At 31.3% G+C, this 22539-nt stretch overlaps 3 protein-coding genes across 5 annotated transcripts; 1 reads left to right on the top strand and 2 right to left on the bottom strand.

Moving 5' to 3' along the window:
• Window positions 1-327: 327 nt before the first annotated feature.
• On the bottom strand, window positions 328-5134 carry LOC108322982 (probable sugar phosphate/phosphate translocator At3g17430). Of its 3 annotated transcripts, XM_017555302.2 has the most exons (10): window positions 4964-5134; window positions 4693-4802; window positions 4477-4584; window positions 3949-3980; window positions 3818-3868; window positions 2959-3020; window positions 2619-2880; window positions 1092-1357; window positions 926-1020; window positions 328-787 (listed from the first exon to the last, which is right to left on the bottom strand). In XM_017555302.2, exons 2-10 carry the CDS (start codon window positions 4774-4776, stop codon window positions 599-601), a joined length of 1149 nt encoding a protein of 382 aa, XP_017410791.1. In that variant the 5' UTR covers window positions 4777-4802; window positions 4964-5134; the 3' UTR covers window positions 328-598. The 3 variants fall into 3 exon arrangements, with proteins under 3 accessions (XP_017410791.1, XP_052727733.1, XP_052727734.1); XM_052871773.1 differs by having other exon boundaries at window positions 4693-5134; XM_052871774.1 differs by having other exon boundaries at window positions 2829-2880; window positions 4693-5134.
• A 9551-nt stretch (window positions 5135-14685) lies between these two features.
• LOC108321004 (probable receptor-like protein kinase At5g18500) lies at window positions 14686-19219 on the top strand. The gene is made up of 8 exons (XM_017552629.2): window positions 14686-15291; window positions 15880-16546; window positions 16695-16799; window positions 17160-17282; window positions 17380-17550; window positions 17911-18040; window positions 18311-18523; window positions 18664-19219. The coding sequence occupies exons 2-8, from the start codon at window positions 15900-15902 to the stop codon at window positions 18787-18789; spliced, it is 1515 nt and encodes a 504-aa protein (XP_017408118.1). The 5' UTR covers window positions 14686-15291; window positions 15880-15899; the 3' UTR covers window positions 18790-19219.
• A 2061-nt stretch (window positions 19220-21280) lies between these two features.
• LOC108339331 (uncharacterized) lies at window positions 21281-22108 on the bottom strand. Its single transcript, XM_017576472.2, has one exon. It carries the CDS (start codon window positions 21929-21931, stop codon window positions 21464-21466), a length of 468 nt encoding a protein of 155 aa, XP_017431961.1. The 5' UTR covers window positions 21932-22108; the 3' UTR covers window positions 21281-21463.
• Between the last annotated feature and the right edge of the window lie 431 nt (window positions 22109-22539).

Here is a 22539-nt window from a genome sequence, read left to right as displayed (position 1 = left end):
TTTCTTTTGTATTAGCAGTTACTTAACCAGCCTTTGAATGAGAAAGAACGTGACTGCTCTCTAAATTCCAATAATATGTTCTGAGTGTTCAACTGTTAATTTTTATGTTAGGAGTCATCCTTAACTGTAGAAGACGCGATACCCAAATCAGAATGTATTAAGAAGTTTGACTTACAACTAAAAAGTGTATCATACCTAACCATTTTTGTTTTCCGGAACAGTTTAATATCTTCGCAAAAATTTTAAAAATTAAAACTTTTCTGATGATGGTATATACACACACACGCAATAAATAATGATAATTATACCGATAGACACTAAGAGACCTTTACAAGGAAAACCAACCTTTATTCAAAATTTCTGCCCCAAATGGTGGTAATAAATTTAAACTGATATAGGAATTATGAGGAGATTTGGTCCCCCACTCTGGTCTCAAACCCCAGATCAACATATGAATGTGGTTACAAAGAGCAAGCACGAAAATTCCATTATAAAGCATACTATTTGAGAGAATAGAGTGGTATTTTTTACCAACTTCCACTTTCTTGTTCTTTCTCCAAAAAGGGAAAAATATATGACGATGATTGTATTGGGGTTTTCATTTTCCTGTCGCATGGTTGGCAAGCTGCATGCGTCCAATATGAGATACCCTTGATGAAGAAATTAGCGGTGCTTCTTCATCAAAGTTCATATCAGAAAGAGAACCATTGCCTCCACCACTTCCTCCATTGTTACTAACATCATCTGGCACATATAAATCAGATGACCTCTTCTCGAATTTCCAGTCCTATATGTCAATGGAATTTAATCAGACAAGATGCATAAACTAGAAATTAAAATGACCATGCTAAAATATTTGAGAAAAAATTCCCGATCTTTATCAGTTACTTCATTCTTAACTCATATTAACATGCCAAGAAGATACCTTTGTCATTCGATCTGGAATAATTTCAGCAGGTGATTGAGAGGCTCGGACATCCCTAACCTTGATGTAATTGTACATAACAACTCCACATAGTGCTGCAGGTAAAATATGAAAGGATGAGGAGGGAGAGAGATTAAAAAGAATTGATCTTTCAAACAAATCTTACCAATAGCATAGCCAATTATATTCAGCCATGTTATTGCTGACTCTGGAAATATAACGGTAGAAAGGGCAATTAGTATCCAGTCTTTGAGCACTCCAGCAACCCGTATGGTTACGGCACCGGTTCTACCGATTACTAAGAAAATGGAAAAGTTCAAGGCTAAAGCACACAGAGCATTGGAAAAGAATATCCAAAAGTTGAACTGAATCTGTGAAACTTCCATCACAGGCTTTTCCAGCAGGTACCAAGGCACAAAGAGAAACACGAAACTGCATTTAACAAAGTACAAATGAATGAGCAGATCACATATGGTAAGCTGGTTTTGAACAAATGCAAGCATTGATGCTACCAATAACAGCGTATAAACTACCTTATAACAGAAGCAATATGACAACTATACTTATAAGAAACTAAAAGTACAAGAACGACTGCTGCTTACATTGTTTCACGGATATTTCTTTGTATCACATTTGTATCCGATACTTCAAGATTCTTGATCGATACTTATCGATGTATGATGATAATAATTTATAATTTTTTATTTTGTCAATATTTACGATTTTAATTTGGACAGCAGAATTGCATTCATATATTTATTATATTTTAAGGATTTTTTTAATATGCATCTATCATGTACCAGTTATTTTTAAAATAAGTGTCTCCTCCTAATGGGATACTCATCGTATCCGTGCATCATACATTTAATCAAGTATGTGCATGTTGTGCAGGTACATCACCCCAATATATATATATTATAGCACATCATTATCTGCTAAATCAAATCCATTGAGAGAAGTATATCATCTTTGAAGCTTGGATATGCCTCTTAAATGACATGTTCCTGTGTGTGACATGTACTTAACACGACTCCAATACAATGTTAATAGGAATCAATACAATGATTTTCTAAAAACTCATACACTAATTTATAATTATAAAAATAAAAAACAAATATTATATGATCACTAATATTTAGACTATATATGTATTATTGAGAATGTTTTTATTTAACCTCTTATGATATCTTCATATAATGTGGAATTTTTTAAAGTTTTGTCTTTAAATGAATCTCAACTAAAGCGACTAAAGTGTCGTTTTCAATTATAAGGATCAAGAAGGAGATGCAATGTCTTAAATGAATTATATCTTCTTTTCACTTTTTGGATGTTAGATAAATGGATTAGATTCATTTTTGTATAGGTGATAATATGACTAGGTTGTTATGTTTGGCTAACTTTGTTTATAGATGATTTTGAATACATAAAATTGTAAATTTAAATAATTTATACTGATTTAATATATAGATCTATGTTCCCGTGTCCTATATTTTGGGGATTACATGTGACAAAGTGTTTGTGTCCGTGTCATATTGAGTGTCTGTGTCAGTATTCATGCCTACTTAGATCATCATCGATAGGAACATGCTTTGTATGGCTAATAGGAACAGAGAAATTTGTACAGGTGGGTTAATATGACCTCTGCATAGACTCAATTGACTTATTTATATATAGAGAAAACCACAAAATATACCTGCATGGAGCTATGTAATATAAACTTGTAATAGGATTTAAATTCAAGCCCTTCTTCTGTAGAAGGACTTGTGTTAAGACCAGTCTTAAAGCTTCAGCAAAAATGCCCGTGACCTGGTAAACTGTACCGACTACATTAAAATGAATTTCTCCGTAGGAGGAAATGACAACTCCAACACTGACCAGCAACATGTTGAAGAACACATCGCACCTTGCTTTGTCAGTGCCACAAATAACAGCCACCAGGAATGTTGCCACGGGCACTGAAAGATCATGTTTTAGAATCAAGAAAATATCAATGAGAGAATAAGCAAAGCATGTGAAGTCTGTTAAAAACGTACTTAGAGCTTTGAGCATCTGGATGAATGCCACAGAAATATGCAAATAAGCTGTGTTACCAAACCTGTAAAGACATAATAAATTCTTCATAAAAACATGACTGTTTTTTTTCAGAAGTACTGATATTGCACAAGGTGTGAGAATGCGAATAGAGCAACACAAAACAGCCACCAAAGTAGTACAATCGAGATCTCATAATTTTCTTAGAAACATCATAGTTTGAACGGATTAATTAAAATGATAGAAAATTAACAAATTTCAAATGTGAGTGTTCTAACCCCAAAATTGCCCCTGGTTCAACTTCTAAGCAATTTGGAACTATTAGATATAATAGAACCACGGGTGACACAAAAAGTAAAATATAAGTTTGTGGCAAGCATATTATAATGACCTAAGGCCACACAATCTATTCCAGAGTTTAATAATGACCTTTCATTGAATAGAGAATCATGGTCATTCCAAATGATGCACTTTTCCCTTTATTATGCCACCAGATTCTTTCAAAAAGGGCTTTCAATAGAGAACATATAACTTCATGCCTATAGTACCATCTTAACAGTTTTAGTCGCTGCGTCATCTCCATTCTTATGCAGGCTAATCCGAATATCCTTAAACGGGTTTACATTAGAAAAAGGTTTTAAAAACAAGATCCTGCTGAGAAACTCGTTAAGTCCCAGGTCTAGATAATTCAGAAATGTGGTGCAGAAAAGAAGGGTAAAAAGTAGGCCAAAAGCAGTCAAATCTAATTAGTAAGTAAACCAGATTTTTCACAGATGTGAAGGATACTCCCATTATCAAATCTGAGGGTAAGTTTGATCCCTACTCAGAGCAACTTCAGTTTGCCCGTTTTGTACTGCTTACCAAAGACTTGAAGCAAAGAAGGCACTTATTGGTATCACGCAAGTTGCATATCTGAAATGCCATAAAGAAAGTGTTTAAGAAATAAGTTGACAAAGGAGAAGAAGATAAAAAAGGCTTCAAATGACACTTACATTTCAAATGTCATTTTGACAGGAGATACAACCTACAATCAGAGAAAAGGAAAATAACTCAAGATAATCAAATAACCAGGCAAAGAAAGCGATCATAACAAGGATGAAAAGAAGGCACTAAAAAGTTCAGGTAAGAGGAAGAGTTGCAAAAGGGCACAAAGAAGGACATCTTAATGAAAATGAAACACTAACATCAACACTTAACCAAGCACGTATGCATATAAAAAGGTTTTTAGAAATCACATCATTGAGTTGAGATTCACCCAAAAGAGAAAACTATAGTTAATGGTAACAATAACAAACAGAACATGACAGTGGTGCCCCTAGATGCGATCAAGATCAAAGCCTATACACTCGAATAAAGAACACAGTAACATCCACTCTACAAACTTAGCACACAATTCCACTTTTTGGTCAAAACAAAGCCAACACTGCATGCTAAAGGAAATCAAAATTGACAATAAACCAGCAAAAAGAGCACATTCTCAAAGTACAACACAACACCAAAACAAAAGCGCCATAACATACCTTAAAGACCCGGACAAGAAAAAATGCCACTGCCCCAGAAAAGCCCATGTGAATCATGGTGAGTGTTATAGGAAGCGGAAAGTTGAAGTACTTTGGAGACAGAACCCACTGCAAAATTTATCAAAAAGAAAAAGCATGATACTCCATTGGAAATGCTTTAACTAAAAGTAAAAACTAGTCTAAGGTTGCTATGTACATATATTCGTATTCATATACCTTGTTGTACAAAATGACTCCAGAAGAAAGCAAAATGTAGACAAACAAGTAGAAATAAGTGAAGAAAAGCGTTTTGTTAATCATTATGGTCCCAAAGAAAGAAGAAGCTCCTGAAACAGAAAACGCTCAGTTAAACGAGAATCCAAGACTGGGATGAGATGAAGGCGGTTGCTCAAGACCCATCTCCTAAAATGGAGCAAAGCTCGTATCTTTGGAGTTGCAGCATCGATTCAAACGCTGGAACAAGAAGAAGAAAGAAAAGGGCACGTGCAGAAAAGCCAAGAAGCTAAGCGTTTGTGGCGATCTATGGCGCGAAGCAATGAAGAGAAGATCCAGGTTCGCGCGAGTGGGGTTCAAACGAAGGAGAGAGCGCGTGAAGAGGAGAAGGAGCGTGTGAGAGCATATGTGTGTGAGAAATGGGTGACTGTGCAGAGGAAGAGTAACGGACCTGCAACGTTGGTACTACAGAGTACCTTCTGTCTCTTACTTTTCAAACTTTTTTACTTATAAAAAAAATATAATATTCCTCTAAATTATTTTTTGGTATCAGAATAATTTTATTTAATACGGAAATTAAAAAGCGACCTTTTGATACTAAACAAAAACTTCTATTAATTAAGGGAAAAAAAGTGTTATAACTTACAAGTCTTTATAAACAAAAACTTCTATTAATGAATGTAATGTGCATTTGAATTTGAATGCTATGTGAATGTTTTTATGTTTGTAATTAAATTGAGATAAAATTTGACTTTGGAGTATCTTAATTTTGATTTTTCTTTTTCTTTTTTGCAATTTTGGTGTGGTATAATTATTATGCATACGTTACGGATACATTGTGCATTTATGATGTTGTGTCGGTGGTGATACTGCGATAGAGATATTGGGACAGAGGGAGCATATGGAATAAAAAACTATAATTTGAAATCAACAATTTCCTTAATCTAATAGTTTAAAATTGGAATAAAAATTTTACTAAACAATATCACTCGTGATTTTTAAATTTGCTTAATTTGAAGTGAAATTTCTAGTTGAATTAGATAGATGTTTTAAAATGTTATATTCACACATTCACCAAGGCAAAATAGATTATTATTCTTTATTACTCATTTGAAAGTTATAACTAGTAAATTAGTTGCCAAGGTTCAATATGTACATAACATATATATTCAATTAGTACTTCAATAATTCAATACGATGCGTTTCGAAATTAATTTGAAGATTAATATATGATTAATGAGCTCAATTATCTTTTAAAAAATTTCTGAAATATTGGGTATTGGATGGTTTGATCCAGCCCATCTTTTTATGGACTGGTGAAACTTTTTTAAGACTTTTTTCCTGCACTCCCATTATTACTAACTGCACCCTCATACTTCTCATCGTCATTGTTGTATCATCACCTCTGTTAGTCCATTACAGAGGAAGAAGAGAGAGATCTCCAAAAAAATTTCATCCTGAAAAGCTTATTCTAGAAAGCTGATTCTGAAATAATCATTCCAGAAACTGTTTCTGAAAAAAAAAATTTCTGAAAAACTTGTTTGAGAATGAATTTCGTGTGTTCCAAGAAATTTATTCCATAAATCTTATTCTGAAAATCGTATTTAAGAAATATTATTTTCTAAACTCTGTTCCAAATATTCTGTTTTTGAAATCATGCTCTAGAGATTTTGTAAAGTTTGTTCTGGAAGATTTTCATATTAGGTTCCAAAAATAACTTTTACAAAGGATAAAATGGTCATTTTCAAAGATTTTGGAGGTGCATTTAGAAATTATGAGCTGCTGGAAGAATAAACTCTTTTTATTAAATGGAAACAACAGATTGTCATGATATATGGTTGGGATGACCGAAAATTTGGCCAACTTTATTTTTCTTATTTCAGAGCCAAACTGATGGAAGAAAACAACTAACCTTAAACAACCAACCTTAATCAACTAACCTAGTTTTAAGACAATCTGGCATGTCTTGGATACCTTCAATTTTAATAATTAATATATCAGAGTTTGTTTATTATTCTTACTGTTAGTTCTTTTAATTATGTTTTTTAATACTACATTTGAGTAAGGATCTATTTTATTTCCTGCAAGAGTTGACACCATCACTTCAGTCTTAAACTTTGATCTTCAATCATTGAAGAAGTGACATCAAAATTGTCTTGTGCAAATCACAGGTTGATGTGTTAAATTGATGACATCATCTTCCAGGAACTCGATTAATATTTCCAAGTAAGACATTGGATTAATATTATATTCATATCACCAACCAATTAAACCGATCTTAATTTTTTAAAAGACCAAATTGATGTCAGTCTCCATTTTTCATTAAATTAGTGGCATTTATTTCCCAGAAGAAACAAGTGGGCATCTCGTATACATATATATTTGACAGTTTTGCTATGTGACAGACATGATCTCATGTTTAAAATTTTTGTTTGAAGCTTAAGAAGAAAAGAAAGAAGCAGTTTCGATTTTAGGTATAGGAAGGAGGGGATTGTAGTCACTGTCATTATTCATGACAAGCACTTTCTATCCTCTGCAGAACACAATTATTAAAAATTAAAGACACATTAAAATATGCAGAGATGTTGGATTTATGCATAAACCTGAACCAGACCCAACCTCTGCATAATAATTGATAAAAGAATCCTGGTGAAGTGTTGAAGGTGTGAGAGGCATAAATAACAATGACTTTGATGATGATAATAATAATAATAATAATAATTATTATTATTATTATGATGGATGAATGGAACTATCGTGACAAAAGCAGCTAAGCTAACTATATAATAAGTATAAGATGAAGGGACAAAGGAGTTTCAACTACTAATACGAGACAGCATAAGCAACAGCAGCACCAAACCAGAATGCAGAATGTTGCGTGTGTGGAGATGTCTGAAATTTTGATATCCCACCAGCCACAACTTCACATGATTCTTTTGAAAAACTCACGAGTTCCTCACCAAGGATTCTTGTTTATGGACTCATTCCACCAAATCATTTGCAAGAATCCCATGATTGGGACTCTTTTCTTTCTGTCAAATCTTCCTCATATCCATCCAACACACAGATCAATTCATATATTCAACATTGTTTCCTGTCACCTTGACATATTTCAGTTTTGAATTAATATTCAGACATTTTTCATTTGTAGTTTCAACATAATTTGCTATTATAAAATATTTGCAGTTCTTAACAAAAATGTTGAATCAGTTAAACTAATCTTGATTTTTAGATTTTGTATTTAAGAATTATCTATTTCTATATACACAGCTTAAATATGTTTATGTTGTGAAAATTGAAATTAATTTCTTTTTTAAACTTTGATTTAATTTAGTTTCTCAATTTTAAAAATGTATAAATTAATATTTCAAATACATTTTATGATAGCATTTGAGTTGTTTACCATATTTAACATATATTTTTTTTTCAATATTAATTGACAAACACACATTTAAAACATCAAATAAACTTAACAAAATTTGATTCAATTAACTAAATTCATGTATTACTAAAATTAAAAGACTAAATTAGTCCATGATTTTAAAAAGAGACCAATTCCAATTTTTATTAAAAATTAAGAAAATAAAAACATATTTAACTATATAATATATTATTCTATAAGTTAATTTAAAGTTTAAAGTTCACTTTTCTTCTTTAAAAAGTATTTAAATTAAATTGATTGACTTGTTAAACTCGATATTATTAGATATATTTGAAAAAATATTTAAACTAAATAAAAAATAATATCAAATTATAACATATAAATAATTTTCTTTTAAGTAAACTCTTTTACCATTTTAGACTATTTTAACAATCATGATTGTAAATTATTGTTGTGGTTTAAACTAAAAACAAAAGCAACTATAAATATATCAAACAATTAAATTAAATTAGAGAGCAAGTGATCTAATGATTGTTGTCTAATGTTTTTTTAAAATTTGGGTGACAAAATATAATCCATATTTTTAAAAGCATATGTTGTTTTTGTTAGGAGGAGTTTGATTAATGATATCTCCCACTATGTTTCTTTTTTTGTTAAGCATGTGTAGTGTTGGTTTTGGAACTTTCTTAACTACATAGGAAGCACAATAACGTTAGGGTTTAGGGTCCCAAATTTATGCATTATAATTTTAGACATGAGGACCCTCTGGAAGGTCAAGAAGACAAGGTAAGAATAACTTTAAAGGTGAGTTTGTTTATTGACCAAAAAGGGTCATATTTTTTCTTTGTCCTTGAGTGAAAAAAGGTGAGTGTGTGAAGTGAATGAATTGAAATTCGCACACATTTCACGTTATTTATTTATGTGTGTAGAAGTACAAATGTTTGAGTTGTTGTTAATGTATCTAAGTTGTGTTGTGTTCTGACAAAATCTAAGCAGAGAATGCAAATGATGTCTGAAAGATTGAGCGTGAAAAATGAAATTTAGTGGGCAATGTCGGTTGAATAGGAGGCTTTGCATTTGTTTACGTTATCTGCTGTGCTGCCACAATTGTCTCTTTGCTTGGTTTACCCAAAGTCTAATCAGACAAAGAAAAGGGTAGAAAAGTTAATTTTTATATTTCTTCTTCAGAATATCTTCTAAAGCTTTTAACTTTTTCCAAAGCCATTCAAATATTTTTTTTCTTTTTAATGTGAAAGATTGAATTTAGTGTCTATTTTATATAGCATTCACAATCCATGTTTATATTATATTGTAATTGTTTTTAGTGGTAAAAGTTAATCAATGGGGACTTAGATGATAATATATGTCCAACTTTTGGGGAATTGATTAAATGTCAATAATGTGTTAGGATGAAAAAATTATCAGAGATCATCTGTTTTTATAGATAATTCAAAGAGTGTTTATGAAAAAAATATGTAGTTTGGATGAGAAATTTTTAAAAAAAATTAAAATTTTGAAAATTTATTAAAGTAGATTGATTATTAAAAATTATAGAATTTCAAAGTTTATTTAAAAAATAAATTTTTTATTTTGGTATAAATTTTTATTATTCGTATTTATGTTGGCCTAATTTTTTTATTGAATTTAGTCAATTTTTTATTAACATTTATTAAATTTATATTTTTTGTATATACAGAAATTAATTTTCAATCAATGCTAACCATACTAATTATTACCAAAAGTCCCTTAGAATTTGTTGTCTAATGTCGTAAAAAAAAACCTTAACAAATATTACTCAACAAAAACTCTTGTTAATATTAATTGGGAAAACCTTATCAGAATTTAGAAAAAAAAAAGTTAATTTCAGAAGATGTATTAGGTGGGTAATTAGCAGTTGTGGATAGGTAATATATTAGTAATGAGTTAACTATTTATCGTCGTTTTATTTTTAGAACAACAGATAGAAAATTGTAGATTTATAAATTGTATTGTTGATTGTATGAATAACAACACCAACAAAAAGTGAATCAAGTTTTTTCATAACAGAGAGTTTGTTGTTTATATATACTCCTTATTCAATAAAAATGGAATAAGACAAAAATTTTATATTGATATAAAAATAAGTACGTTGATGAATTTTTACATATAAAAATGAAGATGAAATATTAAAACTCATCCTCACTTTATTATCATCCTGTTATAAATAATTATTTTTTTCTATATTTGAGAAAACAATTGGAATGCATGTGCAATACTCAATCGTGAAACCAATCGTTAGCATAGGTAGAATTAATCATATAATTAAATCAAAATAATTAAAATCAACACGAGCTTATTTGAAAAAATAATTAAAATTATTTACATTTTTTTCAAGAATTAAATATTTTAAATTAATTATCATATTTTTTTCCTCTAAAAACTTGTTGGAACCTATATCAAGTTAGTTTAGTTTTTAGTTCAATTAGTTTGAAGATTTTGATTAGAAAAAAATGTCCATTTTTTAAGTGATAGAAAAAAGAAATAGTCCATACTCTAATTAAATAAAATAAAATAATTGTAATACATGAAAACTCCCCGTAAATATATAACGCAAATACATAGCCTGAATTAAAACTTGGTATGAACTTAAAAGAACAATTTGACTGTATCAATAAATAATAGTTTTACTAAGTGCCCTTTCTGATGAAAGAAAATGATGAGCACGTATATATTCACTATATCACATAATTTTCTATAGGGTTTGCAAAATAATGTTCTGTGCAACCAATGATTTCATTGTGTTTTATAATTGCAATGATCCAAAACTTGACTACACCCTGTCAACAATATTGCGTGCATCCAAGTAACACAACATAAAAATTAAACAATGTTACATCACTATTACCTAAAAAATTACAATTACATGTTTCTTATTCATAATCACTCAATAAAATAGTTTGTCTCCACTTTATATAATATATAAATTAATCTCATCTTTTTATCAACATGTGAGATATTTCATCTTTTGAAATGTATTTGTTTGGTTAAAGAAAAATCTTTCATTATATTTTAATCAATAATTAAAGATGTTTAAGTGAAGAAAGCTCAAAATCCAACTATTTCTCGTATGAATAAATTAACAACTTTTTTTAACAATTTTTTGACAACAAACTATGTGTTACTATTTTATTGGTCCGTATATTTGAAACGAACCAATCACAAACTACCACATAGGTTGTTGTAAAAAAACTGTCTAAAAAAGTTGTTAAAAAGATATTTTCCATAAATTAATTATAGCAGAAAAATGTTTCACATGAACCTTTTGCTTTCTAACCTTTGCTAACAAAGGAAAAGACACCTAATCCTTCTTGTTTTGTATCATTTGTTTAGAATGTGTATCACAAGATTATCGTTTTATGTCAAATTAAACACAACATTAATTGTATAAGAGGGAAAACATCATAGGAAGAAGCAAAAAAATATTCTTGCACTAACGTAGAAACATTTTCAATCCTTTCTTAATCAATCTGGAACACTTCCTAGTTAAGCTTACTCCACAATGAACCATATACTTAAGCATGACAACAGCTTTATTAAATACAAAATAAAGTTAATTATGCTTTAGCATGTATTTATCACCTTTGTTTCTGCTAATTTTTCTTTTGACTGGGCCCGTTTAAATTGAATAAGAAGCACCATATGATTAACCAAGTATATAAATCAAACTTAAAACAAAATTATGGAGAAAAAAACACAATAATTAATCAGTGTTCAAAAGAGGCATTGACTGCAAGATCTGTTCAAGAAAGAAAACATAAATAATTGTGATTTGTAGACCCTATCTATTGCTAAACAACAATGTGAAAAGCACAATACTCGTCTTTTTAGCTCAACAATTTTATTTAAATTGGAAAATTCTAACTCGTTCATACCACATATATAATTAAAATCTGATCACAAAGTAAAAATTAAATAAATAAAGAAAGAAAAATATAAATACGTATGAATAGCATGCAAGCAGACTAAATCGAATACTATAGTAGTTGAGTGAAAGGAGTCTTATTAATATTCTTCATCTTCATAACGTGTATTTATAATTAGAATATGATTCACAATGTAAAAAACAAATAAAGAAAGAAAATAAAAGTATAAATCCGTATGAATCGCATGGATGCAGACTAAATAAAATATGAAATCAAGTAGTTGAGTGAAAGGAGTCTTATTAATACTTTACATCTTCTTAAAAGTGATGTTAAGTAAATAATAATAAACAAAATTTTATTGGAAAATGTTTTTCTTGCATTATAAATCCCAGTCTATTGTTAGACGTTATTAGTTTCCTTACTAAGTTGTGCAACATTGAATATTAAACTAAAATTTATTCTTTACAAGTTGCATTTGTTATTTTTATTTGAATCTCAAATCGTAATGTATAATTGGAGATGGTTTTATTTTTTAATATGTTTAATTTTTATAAATCTTACGGCTTGAATAAGCTTTCAAACTTTTGTATGAAAATAATGTTTTGATTTTGGCATTGTGTTCTTACAACTCTTTCCTTTAATTTTAAAAGACTTGTCTCTTTCAAGTTTATTTGAATTCAATATAATGAAATATTTAATAGTTCATTTAAATGATTTTACTTGTACTTTCATTTAATTTTTAAAATATTTGTATAAACTACTTATCTTTCTACACACAATAATATATAAGGTATATAACGACTTATTCTTTTAAAAAAAATATTTTTTAACACGTAATTCTTTTATATTCACTTGACATTACATTTTTTATTTTTTATCTTTTTTTGATAAATTACAAAAATTTAGTCTTTTATGATCATTTTATCATTATTAAGTATGTCAAATGAATATAAATGTGTATCATCTTATCATTATTCTTCCTTTTTTTCTTTCTTTTCTTAGCTTCATAACAAGTTAAATAGAATGATAACTTTATAATCACATAACACTAATCCATAAAAGAATTACATTGAACTGAAATCTGAAGCAATGCAGTCTGAGAATATGAAACAATTGCTTGAAAACCAGAATAATTTAGCCAAAAGAAAATATGATGCATGCATGGGACCACAAAACCAAATCACTGAAACTGCCCTATGTGAATGTATTATGGAATGTATGCAATAAGCTTAAGCCTTCCAAACCAATCATTGCTCCATACAGTAGGGAATGTATAGCCCTAATAAGTTAAATTCGTCATATATTTCTCATCACATTGCAACATTTTTTGTCTTCTACACCATCTCTTTCACATCAAACTGTACAAGACCCTTATCCCTAATTAGGTATTAAGTTGTAGTACTTCCTTCATCGAAAACTTCCTCTCTTCTGAGATGATTATCAGTTTGGTACAATTTGTGTCATGTGTTGTAACATCACACTGATTAATTCAATATATATATATATATATATATATATTGGTGAATACACCCTGTTAAGTTCGTAGAAGTGTGATGTGCTGTTACTTTAATATATAAAAGTTTAAAAACATCTAGAAGAATGGTGTGACATAAGAATCATTGTGAACAGAAAAGTAAACATGCATAATAATATCAACATGTTTTGAAAAACTGAAGTGATGAAGTAATAAACTATTACCTTTGAAGAATTCACATGACAGCACTTTGAACTTTCATAAACTCAAACGGCAGTTTCCATTTGTATATATAGTTTCTCATGCTAAGTCAAACCAATTATGTTAATACGTGTTTGAATTTAGTATAATGAAATGCAGAGTATCAGTAAATAGTTTTATAGTAGAAAAAAAAATCAGACTCTTGAAAAGTTTAGAGTGTACAACTTTATCTTTCCCATTTTCATTCTTTCTTGCTCTGATGTTTGGAAGAAGATGAAGGTAGAATATGGAAAGTAGAATTGAGTGGAATGTGGTTGAGGATGAGAAGACAGTGCCCAAGTTTTAATGTGCATATGGTAAGAAGAAAAGATTACATTTACACCCTCCCCACATAGGGTGCATAGGATAAGGACCTTAAGAATAGGGTATAGGGGTATTATAGGTATGAGAAAAAGTGGTATGGTGTCCAGTCTGTTTCCTTGACTATCCAGCCTACTGAATGAGATAACAAAGTCTCATTAAATATAGAGATTCAAATGAAATTTAGTGATTTACGCAATTCAAGGAAATGGGAATTTGCAAAAACAAATGACTTTAGGCTTATTCGGTGTGTAGTCTGTTCTTTTGACCTTTTCAACCTTCTGTTTTTATTTTCTTACAAATATGCAGTATTCAATATCACACTGATTTCCCCTGTAATGTAAAAAACTAGCAGCAGTAATATTTAAAATTGAAGTTTGACTTATAACGTGAAAGAAGAAAAGAAAAAGAAACTGATATCAGAAAATTATGAAGTAATGTAAAATAAATTTACTCCAACGGTTACATCATGATTAGCAGTAATTTTGACATTCAGCATGTTACTACTGTTTGTAAAAAATGGGTATTTTTCTTCACCCTACTGTTTGTTTTTCGCTTTCCACACTTGTGTATTTAATGTCAAATAGTACCATTGAAGAAGCATCTGTTTATCTGTCACCGTCTGAAGAAACCTTAGGAATAATAAAAACAATAAAAAAAGGGAGTGGAAATAGAAATTAGAAAGGGAAAGGTATACGCACAGAGGGAATGAGAGAGAGAGAGAGAGAGAGAGAGAGATGATGTGGGGGAGGGAAGAAATTTGAAGAAACAGCAAAGAAAGTTTCCAATTTGATGCTTATTTTTTACCATATGGCAATGTGAGTCCATGTCACTTGCCTATCACCTACCACTGATAATTCCATGCCTTGTTATTAACCCAACCACACCATTTCCCTCTTCTCACCAATTCATGTGCCTCTTGTGTTCTTCAATTCCCTCCGCAACTGCACAACACAGAAGGGTCGGTGCCTTGTCTTTACCTTCTCCTTTCTGTTTGTGTGAGGAGGGGGGAATGCTGCTGCTCTGACAAGGTCCACTTTTGAGATTGGAAACACAGACCCATTGGCACAGCTGAGGAATCCCACAAACCAAAATCATATTTTGACAATGGGGTTTGACTGGGCATGTGCCACCGGGTTCACATCCAAGAGGAGATTTTGACTGCATAAGAGATCTAGTGTTTAGGTGGATTCGGGGTCAAAAAAGAGGCTCCAGAAAAATCTCTGAAGGATTTTGGTTGTGAACAGTGTCTTCTCTTTAAATCTCTGCCAAGTTGCTGGAAGGTAACAACAAAGGGATGTTCTCAAATGGGTTGCTTTTGTGGTCATTGGTATTTTATTGGGTTCGATAATTTGAAGTTTTGTTGGCCTCATTTTTCATGTGTACAAATTGAATGAGGCTTTGGTCTTTTTTTCTAATTTGGTTATCAAGTTCTACTTAAAACCGATTTTATACACTTGAGATTTGTAATGTCCAAAAGCCTTTGAGTCAACTTGTTGCAGATTTCTTTTACAGCTATGGTTGATCCTCGATTTGGTTTCTGGGATATGAAAGCTCAGTTTGTCATGTACAATTTACTTTTCTTTCCGTTTGCACTTTTATTGGGGAACTGAGTTTCTTTCAACAAATGAATACCCTTTTCAATTTGTCTTTACACATGGAAGGATATCAAAAAAATTAGTTTCCTTCTGGAATTTGGTATGACTGGATTTGAGATTCTCTTTCTCAAAATAGTTGTATGTATGCTGCGAGGAATCCAATGCAAGAGTTTGGTGTTGTCCCAGTAATTTTCCAATAATGTGCTTTGTTTTGTAACATGATTTGCTGTGTACGTTGAACTGATTTCTTTTACATAACATTGACTTCTGCAGATATATATTGGCAGCTGCGAATGGCATCTGATCTAAGTTCGGGGCTGTCCAAGGAAACGTCTGTATTTGGGTTGAAAGCATGGGAACTAATGGGGATACTGGTTGGGTTGTTCATTGTAATCATTCTTGTGGTGGTATCAATATGTCTTACTTCACGAAAGAAATCCAGAAGAGTCAATGGCATGCTTCCCCTTAGCCATATGCTATCTGTTTCAGATGAAATCAAGGAAATTAGAGTTGATCATGTTTCATCCAATAATCATCCTCAGAATGGAGCTTTTATGAGTCTGTATGACAGGTTTAGTGACAGAGACTCTGAAAAGGTTTTGATCCAACCAAAGAATGGGGAAAATAGCAGTCAATCGGGCTCATTCGTTCATCTTAAGAAAGATGATGGTGGCTCTCAATCAGGTGAAGAAAGTGGTGCCAAATCTGTTTCTACCTACAGGTCTTCTTCACATCCTATAACTGCACCATCTCCCTTGTCTGGTCTGCCTGAATTCTCTCACCTTGGATGGGGCCACTGGTTCACATTAAGGGACCTAGAACTTGCAACAAACAGGTTTTCCAAAGACAATGTGATTGGTGAAGGTGGATATGGAGTTGTTTATCAAGGCCAGTTAATTAATGGGAGCCCTGTGGCTGTTAAGAAGCTACTCAATAATCTGTAAGTTTTGACATTAAATTGTTTAAGCAGGTCACAGCTGTTGGATTTAATTTCAGCTTCAGTCTAGTCTTTGATCTCTTGTTTTATTTTTTAGTAGCATGTCTTCTTCGGGTTAGTTAATCTAATACTGTTGGTGCCCATCATGCAGAGGACAAGCTGAAAAGGAATTTAGAGTGGAAGTTGAGGCTATTGGCCATGTGCGACACAAGAATTTGGTTAGACTTTTGGGGTATTGCATTGAAGGGACTCACAGGTAGCATATTGTTTTGTCATTTTATTTCTGTTATGTATTCAGATGCCACTTGTGTTTTATTCTATTTATTTTTGGAATCGGCAAAGATGAATTGTCATTTGTCAGCAATTGTGCATGCATGTATGTTTAACTGTTTGTGTCTGCTGTGATAACTGATTGGCCATTTGTTGAAACAGTTTTACACAATAATTTTTGTAGTATCTTGTAAATCTATTAACTGCAACAAATGATGTTGAGAATTTCCGTAGCATATAATTTATTAGTAAATAGTGTCCATTGTTTTATTTTATAGCTGCACTATTGGATACTGTTTGTATGATTTGGATTATTGACCCATGGTGAATTCTATGTTTATTTCAGGTTGTTGGTTTATGAGTATGTTAACAATGGCAATTTAGAGCAATGGCTTCATGGAGCCATGAGGCAGTATGGTTTTCTTACTTGGGATGCTCGAATTAAAATTCTTCTTGGAACAGCTAAAGCGTATGCATGTTTAGCACTGTCTTAATTTTCTCCCCTTTTTTTATTTCCTTCTTAGGTTTGGTGAGTTTCCTTTTATTGATTTATGATTCTATTGCAGGCTATCTTACTTGCACGAGGCAATTGAGCCAAAAGTTGTACATCGAGATATTAAATCAAGCAATATTCTAATTGATGATGATTTCAATGCCAAAATATCTGACTTTGGGCTTGCAAAGTTACTTGGTGCTGGAAAAAGTCATATCACAACTCGAGTAATGGGTACTTTTGGGTAAGTTCTCTTTCTAATGCCTTCATATTAGGGAATTCTTTATTGTTCAGAAGCACTTTTTCTTGGTATTTTTTCATTTTACAAGCCACTGACTATTGCTCTTTTTACTTTTTGCTAGTATATTTTATAGTGCAAAGTAAATAATTGTACACTTAATCTCTTTGGTTAAATTTTCTCAGCAATTTAACCAACCTTGAATATCACAGTGAGCACCAGATTAAATGGAATCAAGCATTTCATTTTACCTTGATATTTATGAAAAGATTGCAATGTTCTATAAAAATGACCGAATTGACTTTTTTGACTGCTTTAGTTGGCTTACTGCATTCTTCTTTTTCGTGCTCCAATTGCATTTTTCAGATATGTGGCTCCGGAATATGCCAATTCTGGCTTACTAAACGAGAAGAGTGATGTTTATAGCTTTGGGGTGTTGCTCCTCGAAGCAATCACAGGAAGGGACCCAGTGGATTATAGCCGACCAGCAACTGAGGTGTGACACTTGTAAAAAATTTAAGAGATCAAGACTTTGATGTGCATGTTCTTATGTAGTCTTATTAGTGGATGATTTCTGATTGTTAAAGAGTTAAGGAACTTTTCACCAGTACATATCTTCACTTAAATTTAAAATGTGAAGGATATATACATTAGAAATTTTCATGGAGTAGTAACTTCATTTTTTTTTCATAACACTGTCTTATCATACTCAGGACTTATCAAACATCTCTCAACACTGTGTCTGATCGTTGGATGGTTATTGTAGGTAAATTTGGTTGACTGGCTCAAGATGATGGTTGGGAATAGGCGTGCAGAAGAGGTGGTAGACCCTAACATTGAGACCAGGCCTTCAACAAGTGCCCTTAAACGTGCCCTTTTGACTGCTTTGAGGTGTGTTGATCCAGATTCTGAGAAAAGACCAAAGATGAGTCAAGTTGTCCGCATGCTTGAATCAGAGGAATATCCCATACCCCGAGAGGTTTGATATCAGATCACAAGAACTTTCCAACTTTGTGTCACAGTTGTGTTTTTTTTTTTACAAGAACATTTCATCAGCCCTTAAACTCTTCTTGTTAAGAAACATGGTGTGTTTCTCTAATGAAGTGGATGATATTTCAGGATCGAAGACGCCGGAAGAGTCAAACGGGGAATATGGAGGTGGAGGCTCAGAGGGAGATTTCTGATACAGAGAAGAGTGACACTCCAGATTCAAAGTCCAATGGCAGAAGGAACCAAAAGAAGTAGAGCCATGAATCTTAAAGCTAAAGTGCCAATTCCATTATAAGGTACAGTGTTGAAGGGCAATTTTTTGCATTCTTTAGAGCTTCTGAGTTTGGATAACTGCCAGGTTTCACAGCAGAGACATGGCAAAGGAATGAGTTACTTTGTGATGGATTTTATACCTATTGTTGTTATAGCATAGATGTAGATGTTAGAATGTAGATTATTGTGTATTAATATGGGATTAAAAAGACCCCTTATACATTACACTAGTGTGTACAGCTCATTGCTACTCATACATTTCCCTTTGTCTTTTTATTTGTTTCACCTCTCATTAGGATCATAAGGAATTCATGTTTCCTTGTGTACAAGATTATCAGAAAATTTTACCAAAGCGTGAAAGACAAAAGATCTGGTTATTGTCTATAATTACAGTGAGCAACTTTCTTCATTATTATGGTAGCATGGTTATGGTAACCGATGGAATTGGAATTATGCTTATTTTTCGTTTTATGAATCAATACTGTGAAACAAGTCCGTTGATACAACCTTTTAGATGTATTATTAACAAATTCAATGAATCAGATTTAAAGATTATTAATTTATAATTACTGTTTATTTGTTAACTGAGTGTAAATAATTAAATTAATCTAATTGTCGACAAAAATATTATTCTCTCCAAACCTTGTTGTGGTTGCTTCTTTGTCTGCTGGTGGTTGGGGTTTTGTTTTCAAAGAACAAACCCTTGCCAACAAGAGTCTTTTTAAAATTAACCCTAATGGAATTTTACACATTATTTGTTGATAGTTAAACCTAAATCATGTTGATAGTAAAACTTATTAAAACTAATTGTGAATCTTTTCTTTTGAAATAATGATGCCACTTACCCCTTTAAAACATGATATGATGATAGAGTGCTCTAACAGAAAACATTTCACAAAAAGTTCAAAAGCATTGGTGAATAAGGCAAAATTATTCTTTTATTTTCAAATTTCAATATCAAATTTGTACTTTAAACCACAATTATTTTGGTTTAAGGTTAGAACTAGTCAACTAGTATTGTGGTTGATTGAAAACATACTTATAGAAATTATACTTGAAGAAATAAATATGATAATAAATATAAAAAAAAAGAAAATTTTAAAAGTAACAAAATTATCAACATCAATAATGATATCTATTGATTTTAATGTGAATAATGACATTGGGAATCAATTAACAATGTCTAGATGGTAAAATAAGAGCCTTGGACGGTTATAAAATGCATAAGCTTTCTAAATTAGAAGATGTATTAAGACATCAAATTATTTTATTCATATGATTTATTTTAGAGTTATTTTAGAGTTTGGATAAGATTATACAAAATTTAAGAATCTTATTTTAATCTTTAAATGAATCAATAATCAATCTAAAACACAATCTTTTCATTCATAGACAACAATCAAATTACAAAAATAAAACACATCATATTCGATTTAAAATACTTCAAAATATTATATTTATGAATTTTTTTTACGAATTTGTTTATTTCTTTTCAAAATTGATTTTTTTCACCTAAACAGTATACTTGAATTTAAAATTTATCATATAATTAATATGTCAAATATTTATATAGATAACTTTTTCTTTTAGATAAGAATTTGATAATTGAAGAACCGAATTTTGAACTTTGTTATTTTTACTATTTCTTTTTTCAATTTTTTCTCCTTTTTTTAAATAAATAAATAAATAAAAATTCAATTCAAAATTCGATTATTAGATAATCTAATTCTGACTTATTTTTCAATCAGTTTCCTTCAAATCACAGTTTAAAATTCGATTATCCAAAAGCCAAATTCTGACCCAGAAAAAAAAAATACTATCTGTGTAAATATTTATTGCAGTATGCTATGTAGATAACGTTTTGCACATATATGCTATTTGGGTAAAAAATCAATTCATGTTTATATAACTAGAATGTACATTATAAACAAGTTAAAATATGATAATGGTGATATTTACTTTTAGAGGCCAGCTGAATGCCCACTACAAACATCATCCACAGCCAAAATGGCATTGATTCACACAAACTGAAATGCAAACATGTTGGCCTAATACGTGTTCAAATTTCTACAATTTAACCATTACCAGTGCCAAATTTTGATTTACACAAACAACTAAACTTGGAAAGGTGTAAGCCCTATGATTTGAGTTATTAAGAGGATTGTTTTCCATTGCTGTATATATGCAGACGTAGCAGATAGATACCTTGTCATTCATGGAAAATAATCTTGTTTCAAATATCATTTTAGACTCCATTAGTATGAATGCCAGCCATAAAAGGCCAAACACTAACTCACTCAAGTGTCTCCATATTCTGCATTCAACACTGCTATTTAGTAACTTGATGTTCACTTCGTAACATACATCCTATTCTGCAATTGCATGCCCCATGAAAATAAACCAGTTTATGCACAGTAAAAGCAAATAGCATCTATAACAGGAGTACGAGTATAAAGGATTTTACACTGTTATCTAATAACAAACAAACAAACAGTTTATATATGATGTAATTAATGATTTTTATGATAATTATCATATTAATACCAACAACAATAAATTGCATACAAATTAAACTAATAAAAATTTCTTGAATATTCCGTTGCTCATTATTCATTAGAAAGACCTCACTCAGAAGCATGTATCAGTTCATGAATAATCATTCTTCGATCACGTTATTCTGCAACAGCATGTGATTTTCCTTTTCCTCTGGAGTCATGAATGCGATGATAGGGAAGGACTTTCCTATTCCCACAGGGGTCTTAAAGAGTATCTTCTTCCCCTTAGGATCTTCAATGCTCATCTCAGATATTGGCACCCACAGCAGCATCTGCTTGCTCTTAATGCCTGTCATTTTCTTCATCCTAAACTTCTCCACATACCCAGTGACCTCAACTGCATAACTCACCCTGGTGTTGGTTCCTTCAAAGAAATGCTCATAAGGGGCCTTCTGTTTCATCCACACGAACCCAGTTTCTCTAACTCTGCCACACTCCACCAAGTCCTGCAGGGGAAGAACACCCTTTGGAAAACCCAACTCTTCTAAGAGCTCTATCGACTGACGATAACACTCTTCAGAACCATACACTATCTCCGCCCCTTCACGCTCCTTTACAACACCGGCCATCTCTAGAATTTTTCAAGCTAAAACAATGTGATGGTAATGGAAGAAGCCACAACTTACCATTATATAATAACAAATGATACAGAAAGTTGTCCTGTTTTGAATGCAGTGGTTCACCCGTTTGCTTCAGGTGGCTTTTTGTTGTTTACCTACATTAGCTTGGTTAGATTAAGGTTCAATTATAACTTATGCTAAATTGTGTTAACATAGAAAAGATCAAACTTTAAGTGTTGATGTGAAACTAATGAAATAAGTAGTTGGATTTTGTTAGAGATAGGTGAAACTATGAATCAGTTTTCATGCCTGTCTTGTGGTGGTGGGGTTAGGTATGGACTTTCCAGTGTGAACAAAGTTAGAGTCTTCTAACATGCATTTTCAAGAATACCTGTTTTTCAACTAGGAGCATACGTTTCATGGTGAGAGTTTCAGTTTGAATAACTGAACATGGATAGATGATTATTATAATGTAACTTGTTCAATTGAAACCTAGGAAATTGAATAAATAAAAATGTCTGGAGAGATTTACGTTTTTTATTTATTATTTTTTTATATTCCTAATTTCTTTTCGATTTTTCAATCATCACCCCATCAACCAACCATGAATTATATTG

The sequence above is a fragment of the Vigna angularis genome, chromosome 1, assembly GCF_016808095.1.
Source record: "Vigna angularis cultivar LongXiaoDou No.4 chromosome 1, ASM1680809v1, whole genome shotgun sequence".
NCBI classification, from domain to species: Eukaryota; Viridiplantae; Streptophyta; class Magnoliopsida; order Fabales; family Fabaceae; genus Vigna; species Vigna angularis.
The sequence above is the reverse complement of the archived record's forward strand: the minus strand, read 5'-3'. Positions and strand labels throughout refer to the sequence as shown.

Coding starts and splice junctions, on each gene's coding strand:
- LOC108322982 (XM_052871773.1), bottom strand. CDS start 4,776: ATGATTAACAAAACGCTTTTCTTCACTTATTTCTACTTGTTTGTCTAC. Junction 2,881..2,958: donor CCAGATGCTCAAAGCTCTAA/GTACGTTTTTAA, acceptor ATGATCTTTCAG/TGCCCGTGGCAACATTCCTG. Junction 1,358..2,618: donor TATTACATAGCTCCATGCAG/GTATATTTTGTG, acceptor TGTTAAATGCAG/TTTCGTGTTTCTCTTTGTGC.
- LOC108339331 (XM_017576472.2), bottom strand. CDS start 21,931: ATGGCCGGTGTTGTAAAGGAGCGTGAAGGGGCGGAGATAGTGTATGGT.
- LOC108321004 (XM_017552629.2), top strand. CDS start 15,900: ATGGCATCTGATCTAAGTTCGGGGCTGTCCAAGGAAACGTCTGTATTT. Junction 17,283..17,379: donor CTTCTTGGAACAGCTAAAGC/GTATGCATGTTT, acceptor ATTCTATTGCAG/GCTATCTTACTTGCACGAGG. Junction 18,041..18,310: donor ATAGCCGACCAGCAACTGAG/GTGTGACACTTG, acceptor TGGTTATTGTAG/GTAAATTTGGTTGACTGGCT.